Source organism: Aulonocara sp. 'chitande type north' Nkhata Bay, linkage group LG7 (assembly GCF_057382095.1).
Source record: "Aulonocara sp. 'chitande type north' Nkhata Bay isolate Kocher_YH1m ecotype deep benthic linkage group LG7, A_spYH_male_GT1.1, whole genome shotgun sequence".
Lineage (NCBI taxonomy): Eukaryota > Metazoa > Chordata > Actinopteri > Cichliformes > Cichlidae > Aulonocara > Aulonocara sp. 'chitande type north' Nkhata Bay.
Window position 1 is genome coordinate 16,378,296 of NC_141350.1, and position 23,397 is coordinate 16,401,692.

Sequence of the window (23,397 nt, forward strand, 5' to 3'; positions counted from 1 at the left end):
CTGTCCCTTTCTTTTATTAACACATATTCCCCCCACTAATATGCAATGCCTGGAGGCTGCTAACAGGTGGCTAAACATTTGTGTACTCCCAGAATCCAGTGGAGTGCTTGGGTAATTATGCACCAGAAGTCAGAAGTAACTTCTCTCCATGTGGAAAGCGTCCTTAGAGGCCAAAGCAAGCCGACCTTTAAAGAATTCAAACAGAATACACGATTCATTACTGATTCATGTTGGACCTAAAGCAGTGGCCACAGCTGTTTGGCCATACATCCCAACAGCCTCTCAGGTGTGATGGTGCAGCAGACCTGTAGGAGCACTACTGCTGGTGCTGCTGGGAATTTACTGGTTCATTGAATGTACACTAGCTCTATTGAAGGAAAAAAACTGTGCTTTTTTGAACTCCCATGGCTTCCCCAGGTGTGCTTACATTTGTGTAGTGTTCAGTATGTGTGCCTGTGTGCATCTATTTGTGCCCTAATGTATGTGTGTGTGTGTGTGTGTGTGTGTGTGTGTGTGTGTGTGTGTGTGTGTGTGTGTGTGTGTGTTCATATTTTCATCATGTGAGAACTCATGTGTATTTTTATAAACATTTTTTCTTTTCTTTGCTGTATGGTAAATCCGGTCCAGGGCTGACTAAGAGAGCAGGAATGAGGAAGAGCAGGAGCTGGACTCTCTGTGATAGAGATTTCAAAGTGGTGTGCGAGCTGTTGGGCAGTTTTATTTTATTATTATTATCTTTTTTTGTTATTATTCTGCAGGAGAGAGCAGCAGGCGTAGGCTGTTTCTCCCATGTGTGGTCTCTCTTGAGCAGAGCAATGTTATTTTCTGCCATGCAGAGAGGGTGGTAACATGCCAGAGCGAATGAGAGAGAAATAAAGATAGAATAAAGACAGAGACAGCTTTGACTGCTCCGATTGACACATTTCTGTCAACGGCAGAAGGTTTGCGTCATTTTAAGTTCGAGGCAAGCTGACTTTGAAATTTATCTTGCTTAAATTCTATGCCACCACTAGCACCTTGCAAGCGTGTGGGTATTGGTGTGCAAAGTGAAAGGAAGTGATTTTACAAAGCCTTCCCCACAAAGTGCATGCCATCCAAGCTGCACTCTTAGGTCTATTCATTTTTAAAGTTCCCTTGAGTATTAGAAAGAGTGGAAGTGCTCAATCTGACTCTGTGAGCTGAGGACACTTAGTGTGTGTTTTTTCCTGCTGTAGGGCCCTACCTGGGTTTGGCCCTCTACCCTCTAAAAGCCTCAGAGACAGAACAGGGATGCTCTATTGCATGGCCACTTTTTTCCCTTTTACATTATATACAAGTTATCTGTGAGGAACTCACCCAGATCCACTCTGACCCATATTTTGGCTGTGAAAATAGTTACTGACCTTCTCTTTGTTTCGCCCTCCTTACGAGAGCCAGTCTGTTGCTGTGATTAGTTCACTGCCTCCCAGCACTTCTCTGTCAGACCAGGCTCATCTCCAGCCTCCTCCATAAACACATTTAGCTACACACAACACACTCGACATACACATGCATACAAAGGCAGCACAGGCACCACGCTACTTTTCCGTCGGCTCCTCACCTGTCGCCCCAGGTCTCTATCTCTCTCATGTGTGTCAGGGCAGGGCCTGCGAGACCACGGCCTCACCGGTTTGTTTATTTGCTGCACTGACGGGTGGAGACCGGGGACGTGGGTGCAAGAAATTAGCACAAGTCAAATCAGATTAATTAATCCCCAACTCAAACTATTAGCCGAGGAGTCGTGTTGAATTAAAAATCAAATTAGCCCTAGCGCCTGCCGGTAAAGCTGTGGTGTGTGCCTGCCAAGCTACAATGACACACACCCACAGAAGGCAGCTGCTCATAGGCTTTGCTGATGGATGGATGTATGGATGGAGAGTTGGAAGAAGAAAATGGTGCTCAAAGACTACAGGGCTGGGGGAAGGGGTGTTTAGTGACTTTGCCACCCAATGTGGTAAGCCTCTCCTGGGGCACGAAGCTGGCTGTCCTCCACTGGTTGCTGCTTCACAGGCCCCACAACACCAGCACTCAGCCTTTCAGTTGCTGATTTAGGGCTTGAAGCACCACTTCACCTTCATAGTTTACATAACACACATATCTTGAGCCTGGGACTGAACCCATTTTAGGAAGTTTGACTCTATTAAAAACATAAAGGAAAGCTTTTATTATCATAGTTTTGGCTGTCCTTCCTATCAATAATTATAACCTTGTGTTTACTGAAATAAAGCTTCATCACTACAAATAAGCCCAACGTAATAACAAACACAAACGGTTAGTCAAACATGAAAGAAAATAGATCCATGCAAAATGGCGTTTCACCTCCAGAACTCGGACCTACAGCACTTCTAGCAGATATGTGGTTTTTCTGTGTAATTACAGGTTTTTATGAAGATCTAATTCACTTCTTTAATGTCTAAATATACGACTAAAAAGAAGTAAGAGAGCACTTGAAAATGTTTCACTTTTTTTATGTGCTTTTGAATCTCAGCCTGAAACAGCTGATGATCTTGGTTTTGGGTAAAGTTTGGCTCATACACTTTTTTCTGATCCAATATGATGTAGCTCATATTTCAGTATTTTAGTCTGTGCTTCCTCCAAAGCAAAACTATGTGACTGCTCTGCTCAAAATTCGAACAACCACCCAGAATGGACATATCGCATTGAAGTAGTGCTGGAGAAGTGGACCAAAATATTTTTATCAAAATATTCATAGCATTCTGGATCCAACAGATACTGTATTCAGCAGTGTAGATGGAATATACTCTTATACAGGCATTTGATGTATGATCTGTGCGGGCCTGTGAATATGGCTTTTTAGGCTTTTGTAAAGTAGTCTAAGTCTCATCTATCATACAAGGTGCGGCTCCAAAACACACAACACTTGTTTGATTCAGAACAACATTCATTTCAATTATGGGACATTAGTTCTGGAGGGTCTATTATGCTCCACTGGTGTTCCTGTACTCCATTTATCATTTATGCTTGCATGGCTTGTAGCTCTTGATCACAGCAAGGAAGCCAGGAGCGCACAAGTAACGAATTAGATGTTTATTTTCTTCTTACTTTAACTTTTCAGTTACCAGTTTTGACACAAGGAGCATATGTAGAGCATCTCACAGAAGCAATTGAGTATTTGTGTTAAACAATGTAAACACATGAGCGTATGCTTTTTTCTGCAAAATACTCTCTCTCTTTGTCAGCTGGGTGGAGCCATACTGGCAGCTCCTACAACAAGCCATAGATTTGTGTTTTTGTGGGTGGGTGCAGCTATGCCATCAGGAGTTTATGGATGATGGATGCTGTGAGATACAATGGAAGTCTAAATGAAAGCGAAACTGCTCTATGAGCGCATGCACACGGGCAAAGATTGGTCAGGTGTTTCCAACACATTTTTTTACTGTGTGGATATGGAAACATTAATGTAAACACATGCACAATAAGCCTCTCTTTGCACTTCATCACCAGTGCACATTTGATGCTTAGCAGACCCCACAGGTGTTCTTTAATACCATTTAAAGTCTTTCATTGATGTGGCAAGCCTCTTTCCCTCACATTTTCCCACAGAGTTTCTTACTCTCTTTCCCCCTGGCCGCTGGCATCTTTCACCACCCATATTAACACACAGCTTCCTCCTGGCAACGCTGTGCCGGACCCCCGCCACCACCTCAAAGTTGCCAACCTGTCTCCATGGTAGCATGATTGGCAAAGGCAAAGATGGATGCCATTTTCGGCCAATGGCAGAGCAGAGTGGGTTGTCATGTACCACGAGACCCTGCAGTGGTCCGACTGACCAGCTGAGGATGGCACTGTGGAAGAAGGGGTGAATGCACCACATCAGACACACAGAAAAAAACACACATCCCATGGGATCATTCAGCAGCACAAAGCGTATGGGGTCCCCACTCAGGCTGTCACTACTGTTGTGATGTATCATTTATGTGGCCATTGTGTGGCCTTCTCTTGAAACGTGTTGACAGAGGCATTATATTCCAGCTTTTGACAGATTCCCATACATTCACAGGCTTTTAATAACACATGTTAATGCTCCAATAATTTTGTGACAGGTTAGAATTACTGCGTGAAATATGAACCTTTAATTGGCTTTCTCGCCAAGTTATTTGGCGTGCTGTGCATTAGCTTTTTAAGTCTGAGCCAGTGGTAAAAAGATGGTTGCAAGGCTATTATCTGTCTGAGAGTGAGGATACGCAAGGTGATAAACATTCATCTCTGCTTTTTATGTGAAACTGACTTTTCTCTGTTAAAATAAGTGCTTAGCGACAAATATAAGATCCCTAGACAAATAATGGAATAACCTCTTTACAGCACATTACACTGCCTTGTAGGGTTTTAATGCTTTAAGCAAACTGCTGTGCATACACATGCATTTTAATTGTACTTGTTTCTTGTTAGTTCAAGCGTACAGAGCCGCATGCATGTCTGTGATTCTGAATGCACAGTGCGCGCGCTGTAGCGCTGTAAGCAAGCCAGACAAGTTTACAGCATTTACTGTTGATGGCAGGGAAGCAGCTTAAACACGTTGTTCAAGTGCCTTTGTGTCAATCATAGCAGGAAAAGCATGTTTAACTGCCTTGAACTGATCTTAAAAAGCACTTAGTTGGACACCATTAGACATCTGCTAGGCAGCAAATGGCTACTGACCAGATGTCAAATGGTGCGTATGGATTTTGGTAAATGTGCATTTCAGTTTGAATGGTGCCTTTTGAATCCTCAAAACTCTGCCACGTAGCCTAACTACCATCTCTAATGCCAGTTCGACCGGCTCCTGCTGGTCCTACAGTGTTAACTTGCTGCCAGGCTGAGCCACCGATTGCCCATCTGCTCCATCGGGGAGAATTCTCACTCCATCTATTTGACTTGTTTCGAGCTTGGCTGTGGAAAGCTCATCAGCTTTGCAAAGTGAGAAATAGAGAGATTTTTAAATAGGACATACACAGATGTGAACTGAAGTGTTTACATATTAAAAAAATTAGAATGGAAAAATGTGGGGAAGTCTTTGTTAGCGGAGACATGGGCAGACGGAACATGAATAAATAAGAGGCGGTCAGCTTCCCACTTCTTTTTTTTCTTTTTTATGGATGGCTTTAAAAATTCACTACAATTACCAGCAGAGATGGATGTCGGAGTGACATTCCAACAACCAACATGTGACCCCTAAAATCCAGACACACCCATTTCCTGTGTTTTTGTGTGTGCGATTGAGTTCGTGTGTGGGCACGCTCGGGAGCGCATGTATAAGCAACTGCGTGCCCGTGTGCATGTGTGTGTGGGTTCATATTTATGAAACAAGGTTTGGCCCGTCATACCGTGGGAGTTAGCAGGTCATCTTCCCTTGCCATTAATCACTTCCGACAGCTCTTAAGTATCCAATCTACATGTGAAAGAACTGCATGTGTTTGAACGTGTGAACGCGCATGTATTTGCATGTGCGTATTTGACTGACAATGTGTGGATGGAGTATTCCTTCAAGATCCTCCTGAGGCTGCTTATTGAATTAGAGATGGACTCTGCTGATGCTAACGCGCAGCATTAATGCATCACTGGTGGCATTTGTAATGCACTTATAAATTTACAGCTCATTAGGCGAGTTCTGCATGTAGCTGATGGCGTGATAATAGCACCCAGTGCGGATAATAAAATATCACAGTTAATGAAGCATAAAATGATTTCTACTAAAAAGTAGTAGTCCTGAATCTTTTTTTAAAGAATGCTTAGAACGCTCAACCAAAATCTTTTCTCGCAATCACAAAGTAAAAGATGCTTTTTAATTAACACTGCATCAAGGGTTTATCACGTGGAGTTCAGGGGAATCATCAGCGATAAAGGAGGTGTTTTTCTACCAGGTTTGGTATTTGCCAGCTGCTAATTTAACAAAGAACTCAGAGGTCAGCTGAGTTAAGAGTAATTTAAGGTCACAGGAGGGCCTTTTTCTTTCATATATTTTCATTTCACAGGTACGAAAGAGGCCGTCGTGCTGTTTTTCTGCTTCTTCCCTGGACCGAATCGTGAATGTCAGAACTTCTATTATTTTTTCCTGTCCAGGTTCACTAAAGCTTGTTGCTTTACTGGAACATTTGAGATTTTCACATCGAATAATAGTGATTTTTCTCTGCCTCTCCACACCCAGACATGAAAGGAATAAGAGATCGTTATTTGCATTTTTATGCCTGAGTGTATTTTTCAAGTGGGAATAGAAATTCTGTGAGCGGTGTCAAGTCCCAGTGCTGCTGTGTCCTGGAGTGCATCAGACTGCCTTTTCATCTTCACCATAGCCTAAGTGCTCTGCTTTTCTTTAGCCGTACCTTTACCTCTTCGAGAGCAATCGCTCTATTTCATACTTAATTTCTTCTATTTTTTTTGTCATTCTCTCATTAAGTTATGCCTTTTTTTAAAGCGTTGAAATCTGTGTGTGTTTTCTTTCATTACTTCAGAGTTGCAGTGCAAGAGTTTGTGAAGTGTAAGTTTCTAAACACACCTCTGTGGTGAGTGGCAAGTGCATATCATTTTTCATTTAGTGAAAATGGTGGCTAGTTTTGTCTTTTCATCTCCCGCTGATTTCTCTGCTGTTCAGTCCCATCACCTCACTGCTCTTTTTCTGTCTTTGTGGCCATCTACTAGTGTCTATTAGCTAAAGAGCTAGACTTGTGTTGCACATCGGCAAGGAATTCTCAAATTATGGGTCAACAGTCATAATCAAAGCTTTTTTTTCTTAATCTGCAGCAAAATTGAACAATTAGAGCGAAACCTGTTGCCTTGGCTGCCTTGTGCTATGCTGGTAAATATGTGGCACATATCAGCAGTGAAACTGGTCTGGATTTGTGTTAAAAAGACAGAACGATGTATAGGTATGTCTAGGGCTGCACGATTAATCGTTAGAAAATCGCGATCTCGATTCATACTTATGTGCGATCTCATTTCCAAATGACAACGATTAAAAAAAAAGAGAAAAGAAAAAAAAAAGACGACGATTGTACCGCATTTTGATCCGGGACGTAATCTGCATGAAAACAAGCGCTCACTCTTCCTGCTCAACAAATGACAAGGGCGGAGCCTTATACCACGTGATACAGAAGCTGTGTCGTGTGATGCTAAAATTAGCAGGGAAAAAACAACGGAGAGCACGTCAGGGATGACTAGAAAGTGACAGGAGAAAATCCGTCCCGGTCAACCACCCAAACATCAATAACGGGAACCTTATACAGCGCTTCCCTATACACGTCGAACTCCCGCAGGCACAAAGAAAGTACGGAGGCTATCACTTATCACCTGACCAAAGATATGGCTCCAATCAACACTGTGCAAAACGAGGGATTTAGGAAAATGATCAACACCCTAGACAAAGCTACACAGTGCCGTCCCGCAACTATTTTTCTATTGTTGCACTACCTGCTCTATACACGCAGCGTCGAGCAACGGTGGAGACGGAATTTCAAGCAGTACAACATTTTGCAGCAACAACAAAATGTGAGACATTTGTTGTTTTTATGTCTATTTATTGTTTTTATGTTCAGTCTCAACTGTTACGAAGTTGATGTGCAGTTAATAAGTGCAATAAATATTTATACTGGAAATATTTATACTGGAATTTATACTGTATACTGGAATTATTATACTGGAATTATACTGGAATTTATACTGTATACAATAAATATTTATACTGGAAAAGAAAATCGTGCGAGAATCGTGATCTCAATTCTAAGCCAAAAAATCGTGATTCTCATTTTATGCAAAATCGTGCAGCCCTAGGTATGTCAAAGATGGATAAGGGCTGCACAGGAACAATTTCATCTCCTCTGTATATCAGCAGTAAAGGTTTAATAGTGTGTTTATTTCCTTGAGTGCATGATTGTGCTCAGAAGTAAATTGTGCCCATTACGCAGAGAAATTGTTGGTGATTTCAAAATAATAGCTTTACGAGGTGATTAAATCGCATTCTGTTATTACATACCAGCACCTCCTTAGCATGGTTAAAGGCTGCGCTGCTGAACAGCTCATAAATCTGACACATTAGGACCACACAGCACGTGTACTTACACGTAACAGCACAATATGTTTTCACGTGAAAGCGCGGTAAATGGTGTTGCTTTGACGGCTGTTCAGTTTGAAGTTGAAAAGTATGATGTTACTGTGCTTGTTTGGGTGGGGGGGAATCTTGGGATGTCCCATTTGGGTGCAGAAATCAATGCCCGGTCCTTGGCGTTTTTCCTGAGCTTTTTAACCGACAGCAGTGATAAGTAGATTTGTTTGTACCATGGCGCGCACATACACTTCAGTATAAATTTTATGCAGTGATACAACTGAAGCTCTGCACAAATACACACACACACACACACACACACACAGCTGGCCTCATCAAACAGAAACGTTTATGGTGCTGTCAACATTGTGTATATTTATGGATGCAATATGTGAGGTCAGATTTATTACTGTCAGAAATGGGTGGAATTATTTCTTTTCAAATAATGAATTTTCAACCACACACACACACATACGTACACAATTTTTACTTATTGATTTGCACATTGATTCTAGGGATATTAAAGCTTCTCAGTTATTAATCATTGCTGATTATACTTTCAGTGAAGTAAGTTATAATTGCAGAGAGGAGATTGTGTTTTGCAGGTTATACATAGAGGCGAGCTACCAAAGCACTGCCGCTTAGAGCACATCTTTGTAACCAGATGGGAGAGTACGTACATTTTTAAACTGACTGAATGTGTGTGGCCTCAGTGCTAGAGTGACTTACTGTTGTAATATTATGACAAATGCATTGCTGTCTGGGGAACGCATTTGTGTGTTTGTGAATTGCAGCACAGTTTGGGCACCTCTTAGATGACACTACAAAGTCAGGTACAGTAGATAATTAAACTGTTCCGAATGTGCATACGATGATTGATGAGTCTGGTGGTGTCCTGCCCTTGCCCTTTGTGATATAAAGCAAAGATTGTGCGACACAATGTCATTTCATCGGTGCAATCATAGCTGGACACAGATGCTCATTAACCCTTGTATGGTGTTCGGGTCTGTGAGACCCGTGTTCAGTTTTTTTCAAAAGAAAAATTAAACAATTAATTATTTTTTCACGTGTAAATGTGTTGTGTCTTTCCACTCACTCCACTTGATTATAACTGATTTATTTATAACATTTTATATAAAAGAAAAACGAGAAGCACATTAATTCATAAATGTGATCTAACAAAGGTAAAGGGAAAAAATTAACCATGTTTGCTGTTCATATGTCTTGTAATTGGGATGAAGTAAACATCTGTTGAGTAATTTAACATAAAATTGTTTGATAGTGTTAATTTGGAAAGCCAAAACTCTAGCGGGTCCACCAGACCCATGAACACTGGCTGAGTAACAAAAATACGAACACCACACAAGGGTTAATAAGAGCACTGTCACAGATTGTCAGCTCACAGGGAAAGAGGAAAGAAGATGGTTGAGAACAAAAATGATAAGGGAAAGAAGTACAGAAAAGAGAACTGGTGGATGATTGTGGTTTAAAAACAACACGAAAACAGCATGAGACTTAAAAAGTGGAGGAGCAAATGAAAGCAAGTAGAAATAAGTCAGCGGTTTATTTGCAGTTTAAATATGTGGACCAAAAACAATACCAGGAAAGTTTAAAAAAGAAAGTTAAATGGTGGATGAAGACTAGATGTACACAAAGTGCTGGTAAGGGTTGTCAATCAGAGGTCTGTGCTATGAAGAAGAATTTGGGTTGATCCAGGTAACTTCAGGGTTAACGTTGGATTTTTTTTGTACTAAAAAAGGGAGTTCTACGGTGGCCCTGATAGGCCAAACGGACTGCAACTTAAGAAAACACCAGCAATAAGAAAAATGCCGCAAAAGCACAGGAAAAGAACGGAAATAGGAAAAACGAAAACAGAAATAGGAAAAAACACAAGGGAAGTGTTTCTGGGGAGACAATAACCCGATGGAACAGTTGCAGGAACCCAAAACATGGTAGGCATGTTTTATCATGATCCATATAATACTAATGACGCATTTTTAGGCTAATAGTTAGGCTAACACACTTACCTCTCACAAAACCAATAGATCCTCCACTTCTTTCAAGTGTCTCCCAGCGCAATTTCATAAAACAAGAAACCTATTTGTACTTGTTGACCTCATGTGATATTTACACATAGACTAAGCCTGTTTGAATGTTTGAATTCTGGTGAACATCATGGAGGTTGAAGCTGAAAGAATTAAAACTAAATCTCTCTTTTAAACATTAATTTCACTCTTTAGTCTTTGAAGACCTACTGGGACCACTGATGAAGCTTTTTCTGAACTGAGTGGTTTCTATTTGCAGGCCTGCCCATAGAACAAAATAACTGGGTGTGTCAAAAGTTAGTGAGGGGCTGATCTCTACCTATGCAGCTACCCTTGGAAAAACCTCTATTGATATTTATATACTGAGGTCATTAAAGGTAGAGGGGAGGTTGTCACATGTTCTCTTTATGGGTGAAAGAGTTAATAAAATACTTAATAATCCATCAGATTCTTCCATGATTTAATGATAGAGTTATGGTATTGAAAAGATGAAAACTTACACAGTTGGCATTTTTACCAGATTTACTTGATAAGAGTTTACTTTATTTTACTTGATTTACTTTATTAATAAAGTAAATATTTTTCAGTCGTACTGACCAAAGTGCCTAAGTTCATACACTGCTTTTAAAATGACCCCTTTCATACAAAACAAAGGCAAGAAGTAAAAACAATAAACCTTTAAATTGCCAATGCTGAAATGCATAAAGGCAAAGACAGGAGAACATAGAAAGCACAGAAAAAACTGAAGCATAAAAGAGCACAAGATTTTTTCCACCACTGATAGTCTCTTATATTACACGATTGCTTGTGGCTCTGTCTTCAGTGTTTGTGCTATAAGAATTTATTAAGAATCTCTCTTGCACTCTTTGAGTGTGCTTTCTGTGCAAATATTAATGCAGCATTTGGATTTTATAGCAGTGCTTTGTACAAGACAAAACAGAAAATTCAGTGTCCTTCGTTATTGTGATTTTATTTTTATCTATTTTTATTTCATTTCATTACAATATAAAAGCAGCCTGGACGGGCTCGCTTCTTAAAACCTCGGTTCATCACAGCGACATTGTTAACATTGTAGTAAAAGTAAGTGTGAGTGTGCAATAATGCATCTCAGTGTGGATTAACTGAGGATTAGCTGACGAGCGTTAGCTACCAAAAAGCATTGTAATGCAGAAGGCCACGAATTAAATGTAATCCTGGACACCACATCTGTTCTCTTGTAATCTTTTGTCTTTGAGTAAGGCTGCTCGACAGATTAGCTAATGGATGCAATGTCAATTTTGCCAACATAAAAGCAGACATGACATTTATGGCTTTGCAAGTTCCTTTTTCTGTTTTCGTGAGTGGATAAGCTAAGTTTTAGTACAGCGGGAAAAACAAATGGAAACCAGCTGGTACCTATAAAACAGGAAATAATTCAACCATAGAAAACTGCAGCAATTTTTGCAGCCTTTAAATTGCAAGCTGAAAGGAAACAATTTAAAAAAAAAAAAAAAACATCAGATGAACCTTCACTGCTAGTCCTCATGTCTCCTCATGTGTCTTGCTTGTCTTCTGTGCCGCAGGTGTGATGCCAGATCGTCAGTTTGGTGGAACCCAGTTTGTCTGCAGTGTGGTGGCTTCCCACGTCAGCCACCAACCCTCTACGAGCTTCAGCTTTGTCTGGATCGCCCCACCACCTGGGACTGGCTGTGTCAATTTCCTGTAAGTCATATGTTTTGAGACAGAAATGGCAGGTGATGTGATCTTTTGTTGTGCATCACTTAGACTGTATCCAACCATGCTTGTGTTTAATTTTTGAATTTATATTTTATAAAAATCACACGTTTGCATGCATTTTCTTTAAGCGCAATAGATTTTAAATACCAAAGATGTTCTGAGAAAGCAAACATGCATGGATTACTGCACAAGGTTAGGCTTCCTCTACTATTAGAGGAAAGTAATTAATATCGAGCACCACTGTTTCACCAAGGAAAGTTGCGCTTGGCTGGGTTTTATGTGTTGATGAGATGTTAAAGTGGGATTTGGTTAGTGAGAATGGTGCCTCTGTGTATCTAAAGTAAAGTTAAAGTGTATAAAAGTCAGGAAAATGACCATAGAGCTTCTTTGATCCATGACTTCAGTTAACACTTTCCTGATAAGTTTATGATCTCCAAGTATTGAATACATTCGTTTCTTTTGTAAATCACGGTCTCTATCGCAGAAGAGAAGATCATCACGTCTTATTTTAAAATACCAAACTTCAGATTCCTCTGTCGATTAAAGCATTAGCAGAGATAATGTGTACAGAGGTGCAGTAAGAATAATAATACTCATGTGAGCTGTTTGAGTAGCGTGCACCGTTTCTTTACTCGTGTGCATGTAGATAATATTTTGGCACTATATTGACTTTATATATGTATCTAACCCAAATATAAGCTATAACTATCTGTTAGTGTTGTGTTGCCCCACAAAGCTCGGGAGAGGTTTATCAGATGACATCATGGGTGTTGCTCTCTCTGAACCACAGAAAGGCTGTTAAAAGGCCATCCTGTCAGAGAAAGCCTGCACGGTGACTGGAAAAAGGTTAAACTGGGGACATAGTATGTGTTTATATCCTAATTGCCTTGCTCAACGTGACCTGTGCATTGGCAGGTGCGATGTGTACCTTGCTGAGAATTCACGGAAATACCTCCGTCCTCTAATTCAGTGTGACCATTTCTCATCGGAAAACGTTCGACTGGCTCATCAGATCCACCCATCCCGGGAGGATGGGTGTGTTGCAGATAGTAAAGATACGCAAACATATCCTAAGATTTTTTGCCCCCAAAAAATAACATGATGTTCCTCTTCTACGATTTTACATAAGGGCATATTATTTATTGGAAGCTTTATTGAGATTTATAACCCATTGCAACAAATCTGGAGCATTACACAGCAGCTCAGGGCCACTGGATTGGTGATGTTGTAAATAGTACTCAGTCTGTTTCCCTGGACACTGCAGGTTGTTTGATTGGTGTAGGTGGAAAGAGCTCTAGCCAAATATGTTTGAGAACAGCCTTGAATTTTCCTTTTTCTATTTTTCTTTCCGCCTCTAACTGTCTTGTCTTACCTTTGAGCATTTTCCTCAACTCTCTGCCTTCAAACGTACCACAAACTTTCTTTCCCTCCTGTTCTCTTGACTTGGTGATTTACAGCTACTTGCAGATAGTCAGTCAAAATGCAATTAGCAGCTGTTGCTGGAGAAGTGTAGAGGAAAAGAGAGGATTCCTGTAAATCCAAAGTCTCAAAGATTTAGAAAAATCTTTGAGAAATCGACCTACAAATTTTTACATTGCATATAATTTTTTATTAGGTAAATGCAAATGTTTGTGTAGGTTCTCAGTCATCCAGGTCATGGTATTCTGACAAGCTTGGAAAGTAAACGACAGGACTTCTTTAAGGTTCTTGAAGACGTTTCACCTCTCATCTCAATGATTATATTTCCATGAAGTAGAGTTTAGTGCTTTTTCTTTTCTTTAACAAAATGAAAGAAAAGGAAAACTCATTATCGTTCTATGATTTTTAATTCATAGATAGTCTGCAGTTTGACTTGGTTAATGCCTGATATTTTGCTTTTTTATTACCAGTCATCCACTTTTAAACCATTTTATTTCAGGGGGATTACAAAATTCCTATCAATGTTTCATAAAAAACACAACTAAATTAAACAGTTTGGCTGTACTCACAAAAAAATCCCTCAATGAATTCCTGGAGGGACGCGGTCGTCTATCAGACGGAGACTTTTGTGGACGGACTTACATAAAAAGATTCAGCTGGGGAATTTGCTAAAGTGGAGCAGCCATTTAGACAATATCCACTGAGCCAAACAGATTTACTGGCTTTTTTTGTCTGCCAACAAACACATTTACTGTTGAGTGTGTGTCGGCTTACAAGGACCGTGTTTTTCAGTATATTTGTGTGTGTGTCCATGCGTGTGCTGTGTGTTTGCATTTGAGTGTAAACCACTGAGCAGCAGTGTGCCAGTGCGGATGACAGTGGGGTTGGCAGGGGGCCATGATTGTATGACAATAAGGGCCCCTGCGGCTGACCTTATCAAAGTCAGCCAGTCACACTCCAGCTGGCTTTAGACTGTTCCTCACATACAGACATTTAGACAAACACTCTTACCGCACCCCTGTTCCAGTTCGCAGCTCCCATCTCCATCTCGAGCAGTATATCCTCGTCTCCAGAGCTGCCTTCTCTGGTTTCATTCAGGGAATTTAAGTTTCAAGGCCTTTCTGGCAAAGGCCAGAGACACTTTTGGTGCTATAATTGATCAAAAAATTGTCACCTTAATGGTCCATTCCCTGTGAAACTCTCATCTGTCATATAAAATTGCAATAAAAACCTCTCTAGACACTAAAAATCTCGAATCCATCTTCTTTACAAGTTAAATTCCAGTAGTCCCATAGGTCCATAAAACTGTAAATAGCCAATATGAATCCGTAATCTTTTCTGTGGTGTAACATCAGCAGCTCTGCAAACAGTCTATACCATATCAGAGATGAACATGACAGTCGTGACATAGCAGATTGGTTTTTGACTCAGCATTTTGAAGCCACAACATTAGCATTTTGTTAGCTGTCATGTTTTATTTGTATGATATTTCTTTGAAAGACCCATTCCCTTCATACAGTAGCTATTGAGTTAGTTGTATTTTTAAAGATAAAGATAACCTTTATTAGTCCCACGAATGGGAGATTTGTTAGGTTAAGGCTGCCGACTTTTGCCAGAGCCAGTTGCCAGTTAGTGCTGTTTAGTTGGGCTGCATATGAGTCTGTGGGGATTAGCTGGTTTTTGAAGCCAGCATCAGGTGGCCTTTTGGACAAAGGGCAGTTCTGGTACTTTAGAACTGGCTTCTTTTTTCAGTCCTGGTGGTTCAGTACAGTATTGTAGCCTCATCACTGACCAGCAGATGCTCTGTTTTCAAGTCCGAGTATGCACTTTATACCACTTTATTAGAATTAGGCACTCTGCAAATACCAGGTTGGAGCCAGTTTTGACTTCAGATTGCCTCATTTCTCAATTCGGGTCATAGATTTAACAAGGTACTCTAAACATTCCTCAGAGATTTTGGTCCATATTGACATGATAGCGTCACACAGTTGGTGCAGATTTGTCTGCTGCACATCCAAGATGTGAATCTCCCCCTTCCATCATATCCCATAGTTGCTCTACTGGATTAAACTGGTAACAGTGGAGGCCATTTGAGTACAGTGAAATCATGATTTGAGTTTTGTGACATGATGGGTTATCCTGCTGAAAGAGCACACTTTGGTCATAAGAGAATTGGCATGTTCAGCAACAATAGTGATGTATGCTCTTGCATTTAAGTGATGCTTAGTTCGTAGGAAGGGGTCCCAAGTGTGCCAAGAAAATATTCCACCCTTACACCAGCCTCACCAGCCAGAACTGTTCATACCAGGCAGGACGGATCCATTCATTCATGTGGTTTACACCATATTCTGACCCTTCAGTACAAATCATGACTCCTCGGTCCGGGCAGCATTTCTCCAATTTTTCTTTGGCCAATTTTAGAGAGCCTGTGTGAACTGTATGCTGAGTTTCCTGTTTGTACCTGACAGGACTGTCACCCGCTGCAGTGGGTGAAGAGATGCTTTTCTGCATACCTTGGTTGTAACGAGTGGTAACTGGAGTTATTGATGCCTACTAGCTCGAAACAGTCTGGCCATTATCCTGTGAACTTACTCATCAGCAAGGCTTTTTCACCCAGAGTGCTGCCCCTTTTTCAAACCATGCTATGGAAACCTTAGAGATGTGTGGGAAAAGTTGATCAGCACTTTTTAAACAACCCACACCAACGCCAACCGCATTCAAAGTCACCTTAGTCCTAGTATTAGTCCTAATAAGCAGCTATAACAGTTGTACCTAATGAAATGGCTGGTAAATGTACTTAGTGCTGTCAATGTAATCTCGTTAAAATGACATTGAACTCGCTGTTTTAAATGTAATTTTTTTTTAAGTGATTTAAATATTTTTCTTGAAAGAACTGACCCTTTTTGAAGTATTGGAATTTAGTTAGAAGTTATTTGTATTTGTATCATGTGTCACATTTCACTGACTCAAACACAAATTAACAAACACCGTTTGTTAATTCAGGTAAGATCTTACAGATCAGTGAATTTCAATATAAAACTGGGGTTTTTTTTCTAGATTGTACAAAATGTAAATAATGAAGCCTCCTGCCCTTGCCCATGGCAGTACTTCCTTGATTGATACAAGGGCTATTTTCCACGAGTGTTGTCCATGAGTGTTTAAATTAAAGGCAAAGACGCGACATGTCCTTCAGAGAACTGGAGCTGGTCCACCGGGTGCATTAATATGGGCCCTGTGAGCAGTTTTATGGGCTATATTGTGGGAGTGTTCCTGGTAACTGATCTCTAGCAGGAGTGATAGAGTGCAATGACGTGGGCATCCAGAAGAACTCATTTTCTGGGTGGCTGTAAATTCCCACCTAAAAAGAAGGAGAGGCCTTGGTGTAGAAGAGGAGAGGAGATGAAAGGAAGAAGCAGAGGTGGAGGGGAGAACACAAACTCGCATACAGACAGTCCAAAAGTGCTTGTACCCTTACACCTCGCTGAACAACGCTACTTTGTCAAGCAAATTTGCATGCCTTTGTTTTGCCGCTGGAGCAGAATTTTCAATTTCAATGAACAGACAGAAGTGATGACACAGAAATGGATTGGATTTCCAGCAGTCTGTTGTCTTCAGTTAGTGTCGTAGGTGTCTTCGGCTTACATTCGGTCATTCAGCCTATTTAAATGGAAATGTATATGTAGATCATTATATGCAATGTTCTGAATATATACAAGAGAAAAGGTTGTCTGAGGAGAAACGGAATATGTCAAGGTATGAAAAAAAGAACAGCCGAATATTCCTATGATTATTAATATTACTGTTATTTAGTGTAATTGCTATGGGCTATGGGATTGCTTTGGAGCAGGACACAGTGAAATAAAAGCTTGCTGAACTTTCTTAAGCAAAACATACAGTCAGGTCAGGGAGCTCTATCCAAGCTAGAAGCCATCAAAAATAATTCATTAATATATGGAAGTGAACACTGGGTCGAAATGCAACTCTTGCTGTTATGCTGAAAGTCGGGATTAAACTTTTTTTTACACGTGCACTCCAACTCACAATTCAACAACTGCACAAAACAGTCGTGGCCCACTTTTGTTCTTCTTGCAGACATGAGAGTCCACACTGTTGTATAATGTACTAATTACTTTGCTGTACTAAGAGAGGTGAGAATGGTTAATAGCTTCTTCTGGCAAAAGCAAAGATGCATTGGTGTGTTGCTTTCATTCTTTTGCTCTGTTTTGCTTCACTTATAGCCTCGAGGCAATCAGTGTGAGTGTTTGTGTGTGTTCGTGTGTCCGTGAGTGTTAAAATCTGTTCCAACAGATAGCTTCAGAGAAACATATTTAACAAAAAGCTTAGCACTGTGTGTAACTTTTGATGTTATAGATTGCACATGTGGATATGTATGCACGCTCATGTGTGTTTGTGTGTGTCGTATGCATGTATATATGTGCGTGTGTCTGTGTGTGTGTGCACGGGCGTGTTGCAGTCCTTTGCACTGTGGCCCTGTGGGAGTCAGACAGCTGCTGGGATGAAGATTGCTTTAATTACTGCATGCGAGGCCCCTTTTCCAAAGTGTTCCCCTGAGGAAACGGATGTCTGCAGATCTAATGGCACACTCTCTCTCATGGCATACTGTTGTGCTTTATATGCACGCACGTGTGTGTGTATATATAGATCGACGTTTGTATGCAAACACAGATTTTAGTCTTATCTTCATCTCTGCTACCTGTTGTTTCTTTTGTGGACTGGAGACAGACTGAAATCATTGTTAGGGGCAATGTGAAAGGTATAATTAAAAAAACCCAAAGTGAAGCAGAGAGAGAGAGCTCATACTCTCTCTTGTCTTGTTAGCTGTGATTGAAGAGGAATGGTTTCTGTGCTGTAATTATGCCGGGTGTTGTGGTGTTGTTGGTACTGCCATCTGCTCAAAGTAAGCAGGTCTGTCAGAACATAGAGTTTGTGAAATATATAGTGCACTATTGTATAGACTGCACAGTCTGCTGCTGCATGGGAAGAACATTATTTGGGTGCTTTTGGAGCATTTGCTTAGCTCTAAGGGAGCTTCATGTGAAATAATAACAATGGTTGTATTGTTGCAGTGAGCTACTGCTTTTACACACTCTAAAAAATGTTTTAACATCCAGAAATATTTAAGTTAGAGTTTTTATTTCACCTTATAATAATTTGTCTGTGTCTTAAGCATCTAGCAGAGTAATATTGACAGACAGAATGATAGACAGCTAATCGGAGATCAAGGGTCAAAGGACTGACAGGTGATCTATCTCAGCCAGCTTCTAATTTCTCCGGGTATTCGTCAGCTCCATTGATTTGTTGTTATTCAAGTCAATCTTTGAGTCTGTTTTAACATATAATCAGTAGTTAATGAGCTCTCCTCGTCATTAAAGCTCCACATTGGCCTGTAGCCTGTGGCAGATTAACTGTAGACACTTGGCTGAAGAACATAGGGATCGATTCAGGCCAGGTAATCTCATTTTGGCCATGTAGATACAGATATATGGGGAGAAATGTGAACGATGACAGAGGACATAAATCCGACCCTTTTTTTTCCTCCCGCCAGAACCGACTAGAGCTGCAAATCTGACACAGTCCGTCCATATAATTCCAATTTTCATATATCACAAATTCCCATATAAGACAGCAACTCTTATATCTAACATATTCATGTTCTTAACCTTTCTTAAACTTTTCAAATATCACAGTTTCTCAAGTTTAACAGTAAATCTTGGACATTTTCTGGACAACCCAAGCTCCTGTTGCTGTTGACCACAGACGTGTTTCCATTATTGATATTGTCTTATTTCCCCAGGGATGGCCCATGACCCCTGTAATTATGTACATACCCCTGTGTACACAGAGGCACACATCCACACACATGTGTATGCATCAGTGCTCTGATCAATACTGCCACATATTGTCCACAACACATAAGTGCTGTACTGTCATCACACGGTCTTATTATCAAGAGAGCGGGCGCTGTCCTACCTGCTGGGATGTTGACCACCTTAACAGTTCCAGGTGAAATAGAGCATGAAGACTGAAAAAAGGCAAGCACTTGATTTTAAATGCAGCATAATGAACCAGGGAGAGCCGGGCTGCCCCAAATGTATTTCGTGTCAAATTATTCATTCGCATTCTGCACTGCCCGTTCTGTGAATGCGCACAAGATATAACAGACACGGTCGGTCAGGAATTCATCTCCCTCGTTGTTGACGCTGGGTAAATACAGCTCATTCTTCCCCGTCTCCTCCTTTTGTCCTGAAGAAAAGGGGACATTTTACTGCTGCTTTTTCTCAAGTTTAGAAGAAGTCATTTTTTAGCAGCACATGCCTTTATCTGCACTTAAAAATCTGCAGTTTTTACAAGCGGATTTTTTTTCCTTGCCTTCCTCGCATATTTACTCCTAAACACTGTGGTTTTCCTAATCTCCCTAATTATTACTCGCTAACAGTAGTCAAGGTCAATTGCTCTTCTCCTCAAGCTGTATGCCGAGCAATAACCGCTCTTCTTCTGGCTGTATTCTGAGCCATAACTCTCAATGACCCTGTGCTAACAAGCAGGTAATTTGCCAAACAACTCCCAAATCCCTCTTCTGTGGAGCTTCATTAAATTTGCATGTTCTCCGAAAGCCTTTTTCAATTAATTAATTTAGGGGCAGTCAGAGGCATAGGGAGTAATGTGATTCCACAAAGCCAACTGCACCTTCACAGTAACGAATCAAGACTACATGTTATTTTTTATCAGAGCTCCTGATTGCCAAATGTTCTGGAAGACACCAGAATGTGGAGTTTGCCCGTCTCTTTATCTTTTTCTATTGTCCCTGATTGCGGTGTCATAACCACAGCTGGTCCTCAACATGGAAGATAAATCAACCAATTAGCGTGTATTATTTTAAGGGCTAGGTCCAAATGCACCAAATCAGTGCTAGCGACTAGAACTCTACCCCACTGAAAGTCCTCGTATTAATCATGATTACCAACAGGAATAGTGAGCCGGGAGAAAAAATTAGCTTTTAATTGGGATTTGAGGAAGAGAGGATGAGAGTGTTGACTAAAGTCGTATCTTGTAGCTATATTTAATATGTATATGGGTTCGTGTTCTTGGGTAAATCGGCTGTATTCGCACTGCGTTCATATAAATATATGTGTATGCGTGCATGTGAGAGTGGTTTAGTAGAGAGCTGTCAAGTTGGCTCCTGGGGGATACTTATGGCCGACAGCAACATGCAATCTAACATGGAAGACATGCTTGGTAATTACCCACTCCGAGCCCTTTTGGGAGCTTCTTGAGTGACAGGCTGTCCATCTGCGTACATGTTAAAACTCGTATATGGCTTCAATTGTGTGTGCCCGTTCCCGCCTTTACTCCAATGCTTCGCCATTTGACAGCAGATTGTGGACTTTGAAAGACAAGGCCATCTAACCCCCCCCCCCCCCCTCTCCTGTCTCAGTTTCCTCGAACCTTATAACCCAACCCCCTCCCCTTCCCCGTCCATTTTTCCATCTTTCTTTCTCTCTTAGATCCCAGCTTTTTCTTCATCTTCCTCAATCCCCTCCTCTCTTTCCCGTCTCAGATTTTCTCCTTCAGACTAATGAGAGGAGTGAGGATGACACTTATTCTCAGAAGATGAATGATCCCTCGGTTGAATCAGAGAAGGGAAGAGAGTGGAAAAAAAACACCAACACATTAAGGCCCTTAATTGCCCCACCCCTCAAAGAAAGTCAAATTAACATTTAGATGTGCAGTAATTGTTTTGCATGTATCAGTACTGTTCGCTGCCTGCGTGTGTGTGTGGCTACCAGAGTGGAGACGGTAATGAGAGACACACCGAGGAACCACTGGAGTGTGACGGCAGGACAGAGACGGCGTCGTGCTGTGCTGATCACACACTTGTCGGCTCAGACTAAATGCCCTCTCCTGGCTGCTGCTTTAATGACATACATCTTATTAAGTCACACCAACCTCTCACATACTTTTTAAAGGAAATATCTCTCATTTCTATTGAAAATCTGCCACATTAATTGCTTTTTGTTTTGTGTTTTTTGGAGACTAAGAAAGCATTTTTGATCTTATATTACGTTACCCCCGCCCTCCACACACACACATCCTCTGGCACCTAACAGAATCTGTTTAGTGTACTTGAGCAGAGAGTGTGTTTAGTAAATATTTAAGGGCCTTGTTCCTACATCCCCACCCGCTGTTCGTTACGCGCCATCTTTTATTCATAAATACCAGCCTCAAATTAGTTTTCACCGAATTCTGAAATATGACTGTAATTAAGTATGTTTTCTCCCCACTCTGCGCAAGCACAAGAGGTCTTTATTAATTAATAAGGGGGTCTATTCATTATTCATGAGCTGAGACAAACGCGTAAATGCCTCGGCACCCATAAAAGGCAAGTTTGGTGAGGTGAGAGACAAAATCCACGTTGGACTGTAGGGAAGGAAAGAGGAGTGATGAATAAGGAGAAGGAAGCGAGTCTGTGAGCCTCACGGGTGACTCAGGCAAGCACCATATTGTCTACACCCTCCTCTCCTCCTATACAGTATGTTGACTGGGTGTGGCGCAGCATACAAAAACTGCTGTAGTGCACTGTAACATCTGTACTGTACGTTGTGAAGGAGGACGCTTACAAGTACCCCTTCAAGAGACTGGATCGGTGTATGCGGGTGGTGTACATAGTTGTGTTTGAGTGTGTGGGAGGTCGCTTAAGTTTACAAGCCACATATGATGTTAGTAATTAATGCCGAAGCCTGATTAGGGCACTTTTGAAAGTTTATCTGTGCGCCCAGTGAGACAACTTTTCTCCTCTCCTTGATGGACAAGCAGTAACAGCACGAGCAGACTCACATTAGAGCTGCGATATTTCTCCCTTTTTATGTTTTCGACCTCAGTCACACCGCAGTTGTTTTTCATCCGTGTATTATGTGGGGAAAATGTAGGTTATATTGTAGAAGTGGGGAGTTACGGCTTTTACTGGCCATCTACAACTGTAGTGTTGTTGTGCAGAAGTTTCCTAACTGGACTGAGCTTCAAAGGGCTCTAAAACTTATATATTTTCCCCACAACTCATTTCAAGGTCTCTCTGAAAATTGCAGCTTTTTTTCAGACCCAGTGATCTTTGCGCCTCATTCTCCCTCCTGATTTATGAGCTTGTATTTTTTTTCACGTTTTATTATATCTGTCTTCTCCTAAGCTTTTAAATAAACAACATACCAAACGTTTTTCTTTTACTGTTTTTACTACGATTAGTACTACTACAACAGCAGCTGTGGTATTTTTTTTGTGGTTATTATTTTTTGAATGAACAAGGTTTCTGTACAGCTTGTTCAGCGTGCTCGCAGTGTCATTCTGCTGTCACAGATTACAGTGGATCTCATTCTACAGGACAGTAGAGCATGTCTCAGTATCTGTGTAAAATATCTCAGTGCACTCTGAACAATTTCACCCTCTTAGGTTTTTAAAGATTCTCCATTTTCATATGAATAAGGCATTTTATGGCCACCTGAAGGAAATTCATATTCCATTCTCTATGAATGACACGCTGCATACAGCTAGATTTACACGGACATGCAAGGAATGCAGTGTGTCAGTGCGAGGAATGATGATATTGGATATTGTATAACCCATGCTCTATTTTTACTGTAATGGTACTGTTTGGTACTGTTTGTCTGTTTGCTCAGCAATGCCTTTTCACTTGTTTATCATTTCTGTCAATATAAATATATAAATGCATCTATCTGATTTCTTTACCTTCAAAATCACACCATAATGAATATTGAATTGAATATTAGAGGAAATAAGTAAACTTTTCATCTTTTTTTTGTTTTATTTTTAAATAATGATTTTCTCTCCTTCTCTGTTTCTCCCGTCTTTCCTTTTGCTTTTTCTCAGCGCCACGGCAACATATCGAGGACAGATCCTTTTCAAAGACACGCTGGCCCAGCAGCTCTGTGAGCAAGGAGGTGAGTATCAGGGATGTTGCATGCATACCTCTCTTTGCAAACACATGCATAATGAATGCGTGGGCTCTTACAGATATATTTTCTATCTGTGCATAGTACTATATGTTACATGTGCACCAACTTATATGCATAATGCTCCTCTGTCTCACTTCCTACTACTGTCTGTCAAATTGTATGCATATATTATCAAAAT

General features: G+C 40.8%; 1 protein-coding gene across 4 annotated transcripts in view; it reads left to right on the forward strand.

The window, feature by feature from the left end:
* The window catches only part of reln (reelin), a 101,785-nt gene that overhangs the window by 33,701 nt on the left and 44,687 nt on the right, over positions 1 to 23,397 (forward strand). For all 4 annotated transcript variants that reach the window (XM_086299049.1, XM_086299051.1, XM_086299047.1 and 1 more), the window contains exons 3-4: positions 11,661 to 11,799; positions 23,134 to 23,204. In XM_086299049.1, coding sequence (XP_086155175.1) covers positions 11,661 to 11,799; positions 23,134 to 23,204 — 210 coding nt within the window. The remainder of the gene's footprint in view (positions 1 to 11,660; positions 11,800 to 23,133; positions 23,205 to 23,397) is intronic.